Source organism: Geospiza fortis, unplaced genomic scaffold (genome assembly GCF_000277835.1).
Source record: "Geospiza fortis unplaced genomic scaffold, GeoFor_1.0 scaffold111, whole genome shotgun sequence".
Taxonomy (NCBI): Eukaryota; Metazoa; Chordata; class Aves; order Passeriformes; family Thraupidae; genus Geospiza; species Geospiza fortis.
The window spans coordinates 850,292-866,232 of record NW_005054321.1 but is presented as its reverse complement, the minus strand read 5'-3'; the positions used below and the strand labels follow the sequence as shown (position 1 = coordinate 866,232).

Below are 15,941 nucleotides of genomic sequence, written 5' to 3'. Positions count from 1 at the left end.
TTTTACTAAAGTATTGCAATTTAGAAATATTCTTGTAGCCTCCAATCACTATCATGATCATGAACTTAAAACTGGATTTTAGATATTAATAAACATTATTAATGTTGATCTAGGTTACATTAACATTACCATTATCACCATTACTAAAATATTTATGTCTTCTATTAAAACACACCTTAATTTTTTTTATTTGCAGCTGAATGTGGAGCCTCCACAACAAATAATGAAGGAATCTTACTGTCCCCCAATTATCCTCTTAACTATGAAAACAACCATGAATGTATTTATAGCATTCAGGTGCAAGCAGGGAAAGGAATCAATATATCTGCCAGAACATTTCACTTAGCCCAAGGAGATGTTCTTAAGGTATGTAATCCTGTAACTTATTTGTTATTTCTCAACTTCTAGTACCTCCCGTCACTGAGGTTCTGTCACTATCTGCAATAGTACAGTACCAGGTAAGTGAATATAAAGCATCTTTTACAAAATAACTTTCTAAACTGGTTCCATTTTTAAGAAGCTAAAAATTAGGCACCCTCAGGTGCCCCCATAGTCTGTTTCTTAATACATGTTTTTCTGACCAGAGATAATTAAAAGAGGTTGAAAAAATGAAACAAATGTTGCCTTAATGGTTATGGGTATTGTATTTTTAGTGTTAAATATTCATCAATAACATCTTTGGATTTGTTTTCTTCCACAGTATCTTCATAATTTGAGCTGCGATCTAAACATAATAAGACATAACACAACACCCATAACTTTAATTTAACAGTCTAAAAACTGCGTTTTGTACATAAATTTTACACTTTAAATTACTTTAATCTGGTGTGCATGGAAAAAAGAAACAACAACATGGAAAGAAGGATATTACAACCTACCAGAGTTTTATACAGTGATTTTTTTTTTCATAGATTTTATTATTGTACTCCAAAAAATATAGTTCCAGATACATGTATTACTTAGCTATCTACAAATTTAAAACTGATGTTGGTCAGGGTTTCTTTTCACATATGCCGTCTGCAATAGCACGCCAACACAATAAGATATCTGTGATTAAATAACTTTCCAGTTGTTCAGAATATGCAATTTAATTAAATTTGCCTCTGTGAAATCAAAGGAACAAGAGGTACCATGCCAATCATGTTTGATTATAAAAAGTTTTTCTGCCATATTCTTATTACGTATGTAGTAAGTACCCTATACTTATTAAGTAAGAAGGATTATGAAAATGTGTATTCCTAAGAAACAACTCTGATTCATACTGGGGTTTATCTCATCTAACTGTAACCATCTGTGCATTAGGGTGGGGTTCCTGTCTTCAGTTGTCAGACACAAGCATTTCCAAAATGGGCTAATTATACCTAAAGTACAAGCAGACCTAAACCACTAATGTAAAATGAAATTGTGCATCAAAAAAGAAAAGCAAATCAAATGGTTTTAAAAAAATACTATGCTCAAAGCAAAACAGAAGCAAAGAAAAATTAACCAAAAGGTACTAGATGCTTGGAATGTACAGGTGTGTTTATTTGATATTAAATTTGTTGTTTATTTGAGAACCAAGTGGGATACCCTTTAAGTGTTACATTAATTAATTTTGAAAGATTTAATTTGAAAGCTGTTTAGTATTTATTAAAATGTAAGTAGGATGGAAAAAAATACCTCAATCCGACCAATGAACCAATCAGACCAGTTGTTCAAGTAACTGTTAGCCAATAAAAGCATATGGACGGGTTTTTCTCAGGATTTTTAGCTTGAAACCATTCAACTCTATTATCTTAATTTAAAATACATACCACTGAGGGAATGGAAATACAGTTGTGTACAGTTAGATAAATAGAAATTAATCTAAAAGTAAAATAATTCAAGTTTTTTCTTTTTCTGATCTAATAATTTATGACTTTTCAAGAGCCATTTGAACCATATGTATTTCAGATGTTTAAGTTTAACTAGACAATCTTAACTCAGAGACTTAGAGAAGAAAATTCTTCTTTAATGATGCTACTCAATTAATGTGAAATTAAGAGCAATGCAAAATTAATTATAAATAGATGAAGGCCAGCACTCAGCTGTAAATGCCAGTGGCAGAAATATTTGCAGGTGTAATATTGTGGCAGAAATATTGCAGGTGTATTTTTTAAATGAAATTAGTGTTGTGTAATTAGAGTGTTTGTTTTTCAAGTCAGTAGCCTTGAATTATAATGAGCTGAAGTTCCTCCTTATTAAAAAAATCAAAAACAAACTCTAAGAGTTATTCTTGATTATGAATATCACTTTTTTCAGTCTATCTGACATCATAGCAAGGCAGAGGCACTCAGCCTTTACGATTGTGGGAAGAAATATCTGTAGAACCCATCTTGTCTTTTCCATCCTCCTTTCTTAGATGAAATTCTCACAAACTGTCTTAATTCTATCACTCTCTTTTTTTATGTGTTCATTTGATGAAGAAAAATTCTTCAGGGAGCACATTGCCAGTCACACATTCCAAACCTTTTCTCCCAGAATCAGTTCTGCAGTTGTCTGTTGATCCCTTTCTATGATCCTATTCTACTCTGAAAAAGGAAATATTTGACTGTTTTGCTGATTGATTGTGGAGAATAACCTTTTGGCTACAGGAATAGAACATTAGGGTTCTATTTTAGTTTTAAATGAATCATTAATAGCCAACAAATGCTTTTAACCTTAAATATATATCATTACTTTTACTTTAAATATAACCTTTAATAGGTATCATGACTTTGTAACTGGAAGGAACTTAAGTTAAAAAAAAATCCTGTCTTCAAAACAGCCAAGTGAAATATAGTGAATACAGAGATCCATGTCAGCTGTGAAAGAGGGAGGCTATAGTAGTCACCATTTTAAAATCAAGATACTTAAAACACCAGCTTCTAGAGCAGTCTTCCTTCCCCTAAACACAAATGAAGCAACTCCATAATATTTCATGGTTAAAACTCAGGTTTTTAGTGACAAGCTTTGCTTGGATAATCCATCTCTTTTCATCAGAAGCTAGAGATGAAAATGTTGCCAAGGAAGTTAGTAATGTGCTTTGTGTTACTTTTTATTGCAGCTAGGATTTTTAGATCACTAGAGGTATGCTGCTAAAATTCCATTCAAAGTCTAAATAGACTGAGTATTCTAATAAAATTTTGACAAGTTCTTTAATGAAGCCATGAGATCTGCTGCTTGCCATGTGGGTTAACTGACCATGGATGATGTTTATATCTGACAAGCACTGTGATTGAAACAATGAAACATCTGTACTGGGAATGCAGCCTTAGAGTGAAACAGCATATTTAACACAAGTAAATCACCACCCTTACTATTGCTTCAGGGACAGAGAAGGAGGAGTTCCCATTTATCAGTGCTGAACTGGTATAAAACAGAGGTTTCAGAGCATGTAATTTGTTTTTCATTTGCTTCATTTAGTATTCAATTCTCCTGTTCTCCTTTCAATGTAACTGCTCTGGCTACTTACATTAATGGTGTAGCTCTTGTTTGGGTTTGATTCGAAACTGTAAGAAATATATAAATATGTCTGCCTTCTTTGTGTGTGTACATGTGTGTAGGGATATAACCAGCTCTTGAAAGTGCCATGTATTGCTCTAATATTTATGAAAATTATATGAAGACATATGAGGAATTTAGGATCTGTACAATCACTGCATGCCAATCCCTTTAATATTAATCTCAGAAACTCTGTAACACTTGCTTCCTTCTTTGAAATTATACAGATAATTGAGTTTGTGCACTATATTTCCATAATTCAATATTTTTAGAGTAAATTACCTATGTGGGAGGCAAGGATAAATAATGTATTTTTTCCAAAGTATGAAAATATTTCCACCTGGGTTTTCTTCCCCTGCTTTTATCTCCATCCCCCAATTTTGCTCGTAAACTCTCTAGTCTCTGCTAGCTGTAAGCAAGTCCTTGAGATATACACAGAAAGAACAGAGTTATCATTGTTCTGCTTCCCTGAATAGTCCATTGATAGTAGTGAACATGTTATTTGTGTTGAAAATCTGTTGAGTGTAGAAAATTTTCTTTTATATCAAGGGTATTTTAACATACTTTTTAATTTACAGGGAAAAAAGTACCTTTATTAAAATTGAAACTTGGACATGGCTAATATAATTGTTTTCTATATTTTCAGTAGATTTCAGCGTAAATAAAAATGTACCTGTGCATGGTACTAATTAATAGGTAGTTTTGTGGTAATGTTTAAATAAAAAACAATACCACAAAACAAACCACCTCCAAAAATTCTGCAGACAGATTTCATTGAGTAAACCTAAAACAAAGGAGACAGGAACATTGACTATGAAAATGATCTTTTTTCTCTTTTGGAGCAGACTATGTCCTTGGCTTTATGTAGCATGAGAAATGATGTGATAGGTGATATTGCATCTGTGTGGAAAAATGGATTTAAGAATTATTTTTAATAGCATTCTAAAGCATTTTTTCTTTTTCCTTTTACTGAAGCGCTCGCTGCAGCAACAGGCAGGTAACAGCGTGTCAGCAAACAGAACTGGCACTCGGCTCTCCTCGGCTCTGCTTGGCACAGCACTGTCTGTGCTCCTGCCAAATACAGAGGATTCAGTTTTACTGCATTTGTTTATTGTCTCTTCTGTGGGCCAGATTTTAAATGTGTGCACATGATCCAGTTTTTGAGGGGTTTGGGCAAACGCTTTGAAGGAATGTGATATTTGGATCTTTTTGTTGATTTGTTTCTTAAGAATCTTCATGTTTATAATAATTATACTTTTAGCAAAATCATCCTGAATATGACTGAGAAAAAGGTAATAAATGTTGGGGACAAACTCCCCACCCCCTCACCCCCCGAAACATATGGACCCTTTTCTGTCTTTATATTAGTGCTTCTATTCGCATATGATATACATTTGACAGGGCGCTGACAGCCTCAGTTCTGAGCTGCTGATTTTATGGTATTTCTTCTCTATAAAGGAACAGATCTTCATATCCATATGCCTTTTATGTTTCAATGGAAAATGTCAAAAATAACTTGATTAAAATGCACAAATTTTATACGTTCACTTATGATACTTCCTTACTAAAATTTTATATAGTTAAATAAATTAGCAGAAAAAAGGGCATTGATTTCCATTTAAAATTTGAGGTAATGGAGCCACTTAAGAGGTTAGCAAGTTTTATTTTCCCTCTAATTGCAAATGTGAATAACACTTCCTTCAAAAATTGAATATAACATCTATTAGTTCAAATATTTAGGTAGAGTGTTTACTATTAGCATCCTTCCCTGTAACATTTGAACATATTATTGTGTGATGAAGAACATTAAGACAATTTTCTGTGCCTTTTTTTCCTTTATGAATTAATAATTTAAAAGATTAGATCATTAAATACTTAATAAAGATGAACCTCTGTTTTCTGAATAGTTTGTTACTGGCATAACAAACATTATCCAGTCATAAATAAATTATCTTTGAATTAATGTTACAGGATGACTTTAAGAAAAATTTATCCAAGTGAATAATATTGTTATGATTATTCTTGGACTTATCTTTAGCACCCAAGTGACTTAAATCTAGATGCACTGGCAAGGCCTATAAGTATATTCATATTTTTAAAAAAAAGCTAATTGTACTTCCTTAATTTACATGTAATATTGCCTTCCAAAAGAATGATGAAGTTGAATTGCTAGCTCTTTCAAAATAATTAGTTCCCACCTAGTTTAACAAGGTTAGGAAGAAAACGTTGGTTCTGCAATTCTCAGAAGGGTCTGCTACCATTTTATGGGCAAGCTAAATGGTATCATTTAAATTATTCTATAAGTTTCCATTTTTTCTCCATATTACATCAAATGTAGTAGGGAAATGAAAATGTGACCTAAGTTGAGAGTTACACTACAAAACATACATTCATTTATTGTCCTAAGGGAGACCCCAGTGTCTTAGGAAGAGGGACACTTTTAATGTCTGAAAGACAGCAAACACAAGAAAAAAAAATTCAATTTAGTGTTCAGATGAATCACAATCCTGCCTTAGCCAAATGCATTTCTCCTACTCAAATGAATCAATTTCAGAAGTGTTAGATACTTTAAATTCTGTTCCTTCATAGAAATTATATAGGTTTAAAAATATACAGTGTGACAGCTGGTTAGCCCATGAAATAGAATGAATATTAATTAATGAGAGATGTCAGTGGACTAATGTGCAAGATTTAATGTGGTAGGACACCTAACAAAATTGGCAATAAAGTGTGTGTGGGAAAATTCTAACATGAAGAAAATTGGTCTCATGACATGGCTTATTCAAAGTTTGTGTGAGACATTGAAAATAGTTGGTATCACTTCTTACCAGCTTCCTTTGGTTAAGTATTAGTGATACACAGATAGTAGGAAATGGTTTACTCTTACATAGCTCTTAAAAATAAAATAAATCCTGAATCCTGTGTTATTATTAATTATAAGAAGGTTCAAGTTGGGTTTTGTTTAAGTCTGTCATGATGTTAATATCTCTGCTGGATAGCAGTAATTCTCCTGAAAAGGGTATTTTCCTTTCAGTTGCTAAAACAAAACGAAATGCATTTCAGATTTAATTTCCTGGATTGGGTGGGGTTTTTTTGTTTGGTTTTGGTTTGGGTTGGTTTTAGTTTTGTTCTCTTGTTTTGGGATTAGTTTTGGGGCTTTTTCTTTTTCTGAAAGACAAACCATCTATTTTAATACTGCTTTATATATTGAAATTATTTCTTGGTTGATATGCATTAATTAAAATTGTTTCTTCTTTTCTGATTTCTTACTTTTAGTCCATATGAGGAAATTGGCTTTTAAATTTAAGTTTGCTTGGAATTTATTTGCTTGTGTCACTAAAAACCAAGGAATCATGTCATGTCATGCATCTTAAACTACTGTACAATTATTCACTCATTACACATATCTAGAAGTCACTTATTTGTTTTATTTCAGCATTTCATTAAATATAAAGTCTTTTTTATTACTAGAGACATGAGGATTTCTGGAAAATAGCAATTAGGTGTGTAACTCATTCTTACAGATAGGGAACAGGCATCATAATACTTCACATTTTCTTTTTGTCTTACTTCTATTGCTGGTGTATTTGTTATGATTTCATTCTGATGAAGACTCCTGTCTAAAAATGCAAACTTAATAGAATTAAATAGAATTTAGAACTGCAGACAATTCAGTATCTTTTAATAAGGATTTACAATTTCCCCTTATTGTAATTGGAAAATTATTCACTGGTCAATTTACTGATTTGCAAATGAAATTTTTCATAAAGCACATCAATCAATGTTTTAGTTATTATAGAAGTCACTAAATAAATCCTACAGGAAATAATATTTGGATGAGCAATTATAGTTATATTATAGGAAGTTTTTTTAGGAATTACAGGAATACAACAACCTGTGCTGTTTTAAAGCAACCAGATTTGTAGGGAAATTTACTGAGAATTATTAGAAGATTTTTCTATATATTTAGTATCCTGGTAGATGGAAAATAACAACATTTGAAGAAAAATAAATAATAAAAATGCAGTACTGTGATTTACATATAGATTACAATACTCTGTCAGCTTACAGAAGCAGTGGTTAAATTTATTTCCTAGTCTCCTTTTACTTCACAGTTATATTTTAACCTGTCTTCACAGGATAAAAAGCCACCTCACGTTTATTTAAGAGGCCTAAATTGGGAATATGCGAGATTTTCTGTTCTGCCACCTCAGACTAGAGGCAGATACACGTTATAAGTGTTTGCTGATAGGTTGTGATCAGCATGACAATACTGACAGTGAAAGAGAAAACAGAGATCTAAAGAGAAAGAGATCTAAACAACCTGAGCTGATATGGCACCTCTGTCCCCTTCTATTGTTGTGTAAAAAATGAATTGACATATTATAAACTACATTTGAAAATTCACCACACCTAAGTCAGCCTAAGTCAAGAGAGGCAAATAGTATATCTAAATAGTACTTCAGGTTGACTGGCAATAGATCATCTCCCTTGACAAAGCTGTTCTTCCTCTTAATGCAGATGTACAGAATTGTTTTGTGAGTAAAAGATATCTTCTTTTCTTTCTTCAAAACTGTAAAACTCATATTTTTTACAGATCTATGATGGCAAAGACAACACTGCTCACCTGCTGGGAGCATATACTGGGGCATCATTAAGAGGCCTGACACTAAGTAGCACTTCAAATCATTTATGGCTGGAATTTAACTCAGACATGGAGGGCACTGATGAAGGTTTTCAGCTTGTGTATACGAGTAAGTATTTAAGTAGGAATAGATTTATACTTTTAAAGGAATGTAAATTCTTCACTCATAAGATGAAAATGTAGTTAAATTACAATTATGGAAGAAATTAACAACAAATAATATACTTTCACTGCTGTACCTCACAAAAACCCAAAGCACATAGCGTACTGAAACCTGGCTTTGACATTTTATCTGGTACATAAATTGCTGTCGTTTTTCTAGAGGGGTATTTTTCATTTCATTCCAATTTTGGAGAGCATAAGAAAAAACAGGGTAAGTTTAAGTTAATTGTTTTAGCACATAAAAATATTGAAGTATGTGAGTAGTTTAAAAGATGCAACCAAAAAGCATTGCTTCATGAAGATAAGTCATAAGTAAGGAAATTCTCCTTCTTAAGACTAATCTCTGATATTTACTTTGCTTTTGTTTCTAAGATTGGATTATTGTTTAGAACCAAAATGATAAAGAAAAGTTCCTAACAAAAACCCATATATGGACTTCAGCTATGAAGATGAGAGGAAAAAAATATTTCTGATATCCAGCTTAGAGGGTACACGGAAGAAGCCATATACATCTACTTTACCAAGTGTCTGTTTCTGAAAATTGTTGCACATGACTATTGACATGTAGAGTATATGACTTTTTTAATGTATAATATTTTTACTGTCACTGAATTATTATGTAGAACTATTTTTTTCCAAGCAGGAGAGTGTTATAAGGTAATTATGCAATGCAGCTATCAACATATTTTCTTTGTCCTTGTGCTCAAATCATTCATTTTTCAAAAATTGTTCATTTAAAGGCTCAACATAATGTGTTTAAAAGTAATTCTAATAAAAGATAGCATAATTCTTGCAGTATGAAAGGAAAATACTTCAAGATAATAAAAAAGTATGTAATTATTTTTCAGATGAAAGTTGCATAACTATGTTCTGTAATAGCATGTGATGGAATAGGACTGTACCCAGTGATTAAAGATAGGATGTTCAGTGCTGTTTTATTATGAGTGTCGAGGAATTTAATTTTTCATATTTTTACAGGTAGAACCAAACCCAGCACTCTCTATCATCATTTTCATTGATTCCTGCATGTAGTTCTTAAATTTATGAACTGATGAACAAAAAAATAGCATAGGGATTGATGAAAAAGAGCAGTTTTTCTTTGCTGCCACAGGTGCTATTGTGCTGCTGTTGTTACAATGCAAAATAATGAGAAATCTGCTGTTGTTTTGTTTATGAACCTTTAAATATCTATTGACAAGTAAGTGGACAGTCCCTTTAACTTCTAGTTTATAATTCATCATAAAATTTAAAAACTGGTTGATCTTGATAATGGATTTTTTCTGTCTTTAATTGAACTCAGGAAAATTGAATTTATGACACAGCTTGGTCATGCTCTGGGAAAGGTGTATAGGCAGTTATCCTACTTAGAATGCTTAATAACAGAGAAGAAATCGTAAAGATGTTTTTATGTGTAGTTTGAAAATTATTGATTTCCACTGAAAATCAGGAAATCTGAATTTCTTTAATGTATTTATCTGTTTGATTCTGTAAATACAACATTTTATTCCCCACACAGGTTTTGAGCTGTCACATTGTGAGGACCCTGGTGTGCCACAGTTTGGATATAAAATTAGTGACCAAGGTCATTTTGCTGGGAGCACTATAATTTATGGATGCAATCCAGGTTACACACTCCATGGAAGTAGCCTTCTAAAGTGTATGACTGGGGAAAGAAGGGCATGGGACTATCCTCTACCATCATGCATTGGTATTACACTCTTTTTTTTTTTTTTTTTTGTTTCTTTACTTTTTTTTTTGAATGCAAGAAAGAAAAAATATTGTAAGGATTGTTATATCTATGTAAAATCTGATGTGTATGATCTGATCTGATATGTGTAAAGATCTATTTACACAGGCACTTATAGTTCTTTCTACATGTATCTCATCTAAGTCTTTCTAGGTTAAAAATAGATAACAATTCTTAAACATTTGTGCATATGGAAACTCCTAATACATGCAAATCTAGTTAATGTCAGAAAATAATCAACATAAAAAGTTTAATTAGAAAGACATTGTAAAACTAGTGGTTTTTTACTTATGTATAAGTATCAATAAACTAGAAAAATGTATTATATTTATAAGAAATAGATTAAATAAAACAATTAAGATATTAAGAGATATAAAGTTATTTTGTATTTTTGTCATTCCTATTTCTTTACAATATTACCATAACTTCATAAGTTTTGCAGCTATCTACAGGCTCAATTATTCCCATAGGAGAGTGATAAGAAGACAAGAATTAAATATTATTGTAGCTTTCTTTTTCATCTTCATTTAGAGGAAATTGGGATTGGTAAGTAGGTGAAGCAAGGGGTGAAATGCTTATATGTTGTTTTTTTAATATTATGGCGTATGGTCAGTGTAATTGTGTAACCTGTTCAACAAGAGAGTAAATGTATAAATTGATTGCTCAGATGATTAGCTTTAAGATCATTCCATAATGTTTTTTATTAGCTGAATGTGGAGGACGGTTTAAAGGAGAGTCATCAGGAAGAATCTTGTCTCCTGGCTATCCTTTTCCCTATGACAACAATCTGCGCTGCATGTGGGTGATTGAAGTAGACCCAGGAAATATTGTCAGGTACTGAAAATGAATCCTAAAATTTTGAATATATTTTTTTACTATAATAACCAAATCTTAGAGTCATAATAACCAAATCACTCTCTAGAGTGAAGGAAAAAAAGGGATTATGGGTGAAAAACTTAAGATGCAGATCACAGGTTTTGTCATTTTAGGTTTGGGTTGAAACTGTTGATTTTTAATAAGCATTGCCTCAAAAAAGACTGAGCTTTAAAATTGGTTATAATTTTGTGAAATACTGGAAGCAGGAGAACTCTTTAGTGAAAGACTACATTTAAAAAAAACACAAAACAACAAAACAACACAACTTGCATTTTCACAGCTCTTTTTAGTTAATTAGTTTTGATGGGAATGTGATGTATAATATTGTTTTAGAAAAACTGAAACTGAAACTCTCTTCTGAAAAAATTGTGTAGATACTTATAGATTATTTGAATGACTAAAGTAATATATTACTTTATGGTGGACAAATTCAAATATTCTAAGTATTTTTTTCTTTCAAATTCATTTTTGTATTGGGCTGTAATGCATTCAAAGATAAATGTGTGAAATGTTATAAAAAAATTCCCTTTGGAGTTAAATTTTATTTACTTTTTTTCTGTTGCTTGTTTAGTTTTGTTGTTAAAGTTATATTTTTGAGTAATGTTAAAGCTGACAATAAAATCATTATGTTCTTACAGCCTCCAGTTTCTTGCTTTTGATACGGAGGCATCCCATGACATCCTTCGAGTTTGGGATGGTCCACCTGAGAATGAGATGTTGCTCAAAGAAATTAGTGGCTCCCTTATTCCTGAAGGCATTCACAGTACACTCAACATAGTAACTATCCAGTTTGACACAGATTTTTATATCAGTAAATCTGGATTTGCCATACAGTTTTCAAGTAAGTTGATTAATTTAATTTTTAATTTATTATAAGATGAATTCACTCACAGATAATTATCATGCTGGAAACACTTGAAATCAGTGACTACACTTCTGATGTTTTAAGTGAAAAAATTGGCACAGACTTAAAGATTTGTTGTGAAGTTATATTTTTATCTTAAAGAAACAAACAAAACAAATAAAATATCATGTTCTTTGTTAGTGTTGGTTTTCAAGGCAGCTGGGGCAGTGCAAGAATTCTTATAACTATAATTAGTGTTTTTCACAAAGGAGTTGAAGTAGGTATGTTAAAATCTCCATCCTTTTCTAATCAGTAAGAGTTTCTGCTTTCAGAGATATCTGTGGTGAGTTTTCATTTCTTTTGTGATTGTATGGGATGAAACAGGAAAGAGCTCCACAGGAACAGCAATGTCCTTCTCCCTTTTGCCTTCTGGTCCTATATCATCTTATTATAGGCAGCAGGATGACAAATCTAAACAGTTGCCCAACTGTTATTAAATCCCTTTAGACATTTTATTGCTGAAACAGAAGGAATCATTGAGCCAGGTCCATTTTGACCTTCTTTTTCCTCGGGTCAGTGAAATTTATATATATTTTTCAAGATTAACAAAGACTAGTCTAATATAATTTTGTGTAGTGGTAGCAAAATTTTTAACATGGGTTGACACAGAGACTCAATGTTTTAACACTGTTTACCTCATTGTGCTTTCTGTGCTTGGTAGTTGTATTAGCCCTTGTTTTCCCCTACTCTTATTCTTTCCATGTGTATGACAAATACATGTATGTGCATACGGTAATTTAAAGGAAGAATGAATTATGTAAATGAGAGTACAAAGTGAAAGATATTTTATTTGTAGTGACAGAGTGCTTCTGCTCCATCAGCTTACTTTTGAAGCTGTGAATAGAGGTTTTAATCCTTTGGCTCCAAGGTATTTTTGCCATTTTACAACTTTCCCCTCTTCCAGACCCTGTTTGAGAGATTCTCACATGTGTGTTTCCATTCTCAGGCATACTTTTATATTTAATGTTGAAGCCAGAGAGGGAGACCATTATGCACTGGACTTATTTAGGCAGTCATTAAAGCTGAGTGGAAAAATAGATTGATGCAGAATAAGAATGGAGTTACAAGGAAAAATGGATCGTACATGGGAGTAAAGTTATAAAACAGCTACTGATGCAATTGCATTGATTTATGTGAAAAGAGGGTTTAGAAATTTATCTGATAGGCTTTTTATTTGTTTCTCCATGCTGTTGCAGTCTGTTGAGTTCTAATGACACTAAATCTGTGAAGTTTTACAGCCTCAGCATTTCTCTTTGTCTTTAGTCCAGATTCTCAAAATCAGAGTGATCCTTCTCGAACTGTTGATGTGACACGGTTTGGATGTATATTCTCAGTAGAATAACAGAGGTGTTTTGTTTTGTTTTGTTTTTTTCCCTAAGTAAAGATTTTAAAGTAATGTGCCAATTGCTACACAACCTGAATAACACTATTGCTCTACGGACATATTATTTCACTAACCAATAAAGAAAAATATTTGAGGAGGTGGAGGAAAGAGAAGGACAATTCTTTGCAACTTTGTTCCAAGTATTCATATACTTTCTTTGAGTACATAATATTGTCTGAGTAAAACAGATGGTGTCTTTATACTCTAGCTACACTGTAATTAACCAACAGAAAGCTCACACAAGGGAGGTATCTGCTTTTACTTTCCTCTTGCTATTTCATGAAGTAAGACTATTTAACTGGATTATTGGCCCTTTTACCTCAAGAGGAATGTTATTTAATGACAACAGATATTTTATGTTCAAACCCATTTAAGACTTTGAATGCTTTATTTTCTTCTCTATTATGTTCTTACCCTTTAAAAAATGTGTTTCCAAAAATGGGTTAAACCTTCCTATTAGTTCTCACAGTTTTTTATTTCATTTTATCAATTGTTCTTACACAGTTTTGCATCTGTCATTTAATGAGCAAAAATTTTCACCACTGATAATGTGGTATAATTTATATTTGACTCCTCTATAAGCCATCCAATATAATCAGAAAAATAATTTTTGTCTAGAGATACAAAAGGCAGGGGAGATAGCATCCTTCACCAAATTAAAAGGTGGATGGAAAAACCTAAAGATGAATTGTTATATAAAAAGTAGAAAGAAAGCTATATTTAATTAGTATTATGTATTACAGGAGGTAATATTAGAATTGTTTCTTTCTAGGGCTGCCCAAAGCAATCCTTTAAAATCCTGGAATTTGTTATTAATTTTGTAAAATTTAGAGGATCCAAAGGGAAAAAGTTCCACAATGAGATTTTTCTTGCCCATTATGTCAATTGATCTATTTTGTTTATTTTTGTTAGCTTGCTTTTTTGTGGAGGAAATAAACTCCAAAAGGTCATTTGTATCTGAAATAGTGGGTTGGAAGGGACCTTAAAGACCATCCAGCTCCAACCCTCTTGCCTTGGGCAGGGACACCTTTCCCCAGCACAGGTTTCTCTGAGCTCCATCCAGCCTGGCCTTGAACACTGCCATTTATGGGTCACCCCCAACTTCTCTGGGCAGCCTGTTCCAGTGCCTCACCATGCTCAAAGTAAAGAATTTCTTCCTAATATGTAATGTAAACCTACTCTGGTTCAGTTTGACCCTTGTCCTGCTGCTCCACACCCTGGTCAAAAGTCTCTCTCTGTGTTTCATGTAGGCTTCCTTCATGTACTGGAAGTCCACAACTAGGACTCCCTGTAACCTTCACTTTTCCAGACAGAGCAATCCCAATACTCTCAGCCTTTCCTCACAGGGGAGGTGTCTTAACTTTCTAATCATCTTGGTGGCCTCCTCTGGACTCATTCCAATAGGCTCATTCCCTTTCTGTGCTGGGGACCATGAAGCTGGATGCAATACTCCAGCTGGGGTTTCATAAGGTCCAAGTAGAGGGGCAAGAAATTATTTATTTTATGCTGAACTAAGGAATACTGGAGATTTTTTTTATGGTTGACAAGGATAAATTTTTAAATTTAACAAAATTGTGCATTGCTCCGAGCCTGATTGTTCTTCTCTACTTTCCACCAATTATCCAGGTCTAGTGAAAGTATACAGCTTCTTTTATACATCTGATGTAAACAAAAAAATTAATGACTTCACGTCATCACTAGGCATAGCAGAATTTTGGTCTAATATTTCTTTTATGTGTCTTTATGTCTTTCATTTTTGTATTAGACCTCTGCAAATTACCACAACAGTATCTCTTAATTTCAACATGACAACTTTTCAGTTTCTGCAGTCTTCTTTGAAACTTCAATGAAGCAACATGATAGAAAACAGAACCCATAAATCCTGAAAATCAAAGTAGCAAAAGATGTATAATAAAGCAGAATATTTCAAAAACTTTGTATATATGTGTAAAAGGAAAATAAGAACCTCTGGTGATTCAACAGTAAGACAAAAATATGAGGATTTTGGAACATGTCTAAATGGCATGTGGATGACTATGTAGCTATAGAACAGATGCCAGAGGTCTAGCCTTAAAGTGTGAAAAGTTGACAGCAGGCCAGAAGCAATATGCAAACAGGAAATACCTGTTACATTATATTTTCTCTCAGCTGACAGATACAGAGCATGAGGAGCCCAGTACATACTGGGAAAACACCAATTAAATCAGCAATATTTTTTTTTTAACGGTAAATTCTGCGCAGAATAGAAAATTAAACCTTCAAGAAAAGTGAAGGAGAAAGTGAAGGGAGCAATCATGTATTTGCCAGAGACATGAGCTGTATTTCTCAGGGTCAGAGCAAAATATTAGGCACAGTGAAACATTTTCACCAGCTGATATCACTTCATGTCACCAAGATGAAACTAGTAGCTGTGAAAAAAAGACAGAGAACTGAAAGTAGTTGAGTAAGAACACTAAAATGTAAAACATTTGCTGATAAAAATTGTGTGCATGTTTAAAGTAATATTTTTAATCACTTTAATATGTCTGAAGTGTGTAATATTAGATCAGATCCCAATGAAGTTAATCAGATCATTTCCACAGATTTCAATGGCCTTTGATTCTGGTATTACAGGAAAGTTTTCTCTCTGCTAACTTTAACATTTCAGGTGCCATTTAGCTTTCATGCAGAAAGGAAGGATCTGTATTCATCTTTAGTAGGCCATTATTTCACCACTAATAGC

At 32.7% G+C, this 15,941-nt stretch overlaps 1 protein-coding gene across 1 annotated transcript in view; it reads left to right on the top strand.

Moving 5' to 3' along the window:
- Positions 1-15,941, top strand: part of CSMD3 (CUB and Sushi multiple domains 3) — a 576,871-nt gene that overhangs the window by 374,436 nt on the left and 186,494 nt on the right. Inside the window, exons 24-28 of the mRNA XM_005420686.3 lie at positions 197-366; positions 8,099-8,255; positions 9,825-10,016; positions 10,763-10,889; positions 11,570-11,772. Of these exons, the coding sequence (XP_005420743.1) occupies positions 197-366; positions 8,099-8,255; positions 9,825-10,016; positions 10,763-10,889; positions 11,570-11,772 (849 nt within the window). The remainder of the gene's footprint in view (positions 1-196; positions 367-8,098; positions 8,256-9,824; positions 10,017-10,762; positions 10,890-11,569; positions 11,773-15,941) is intronic.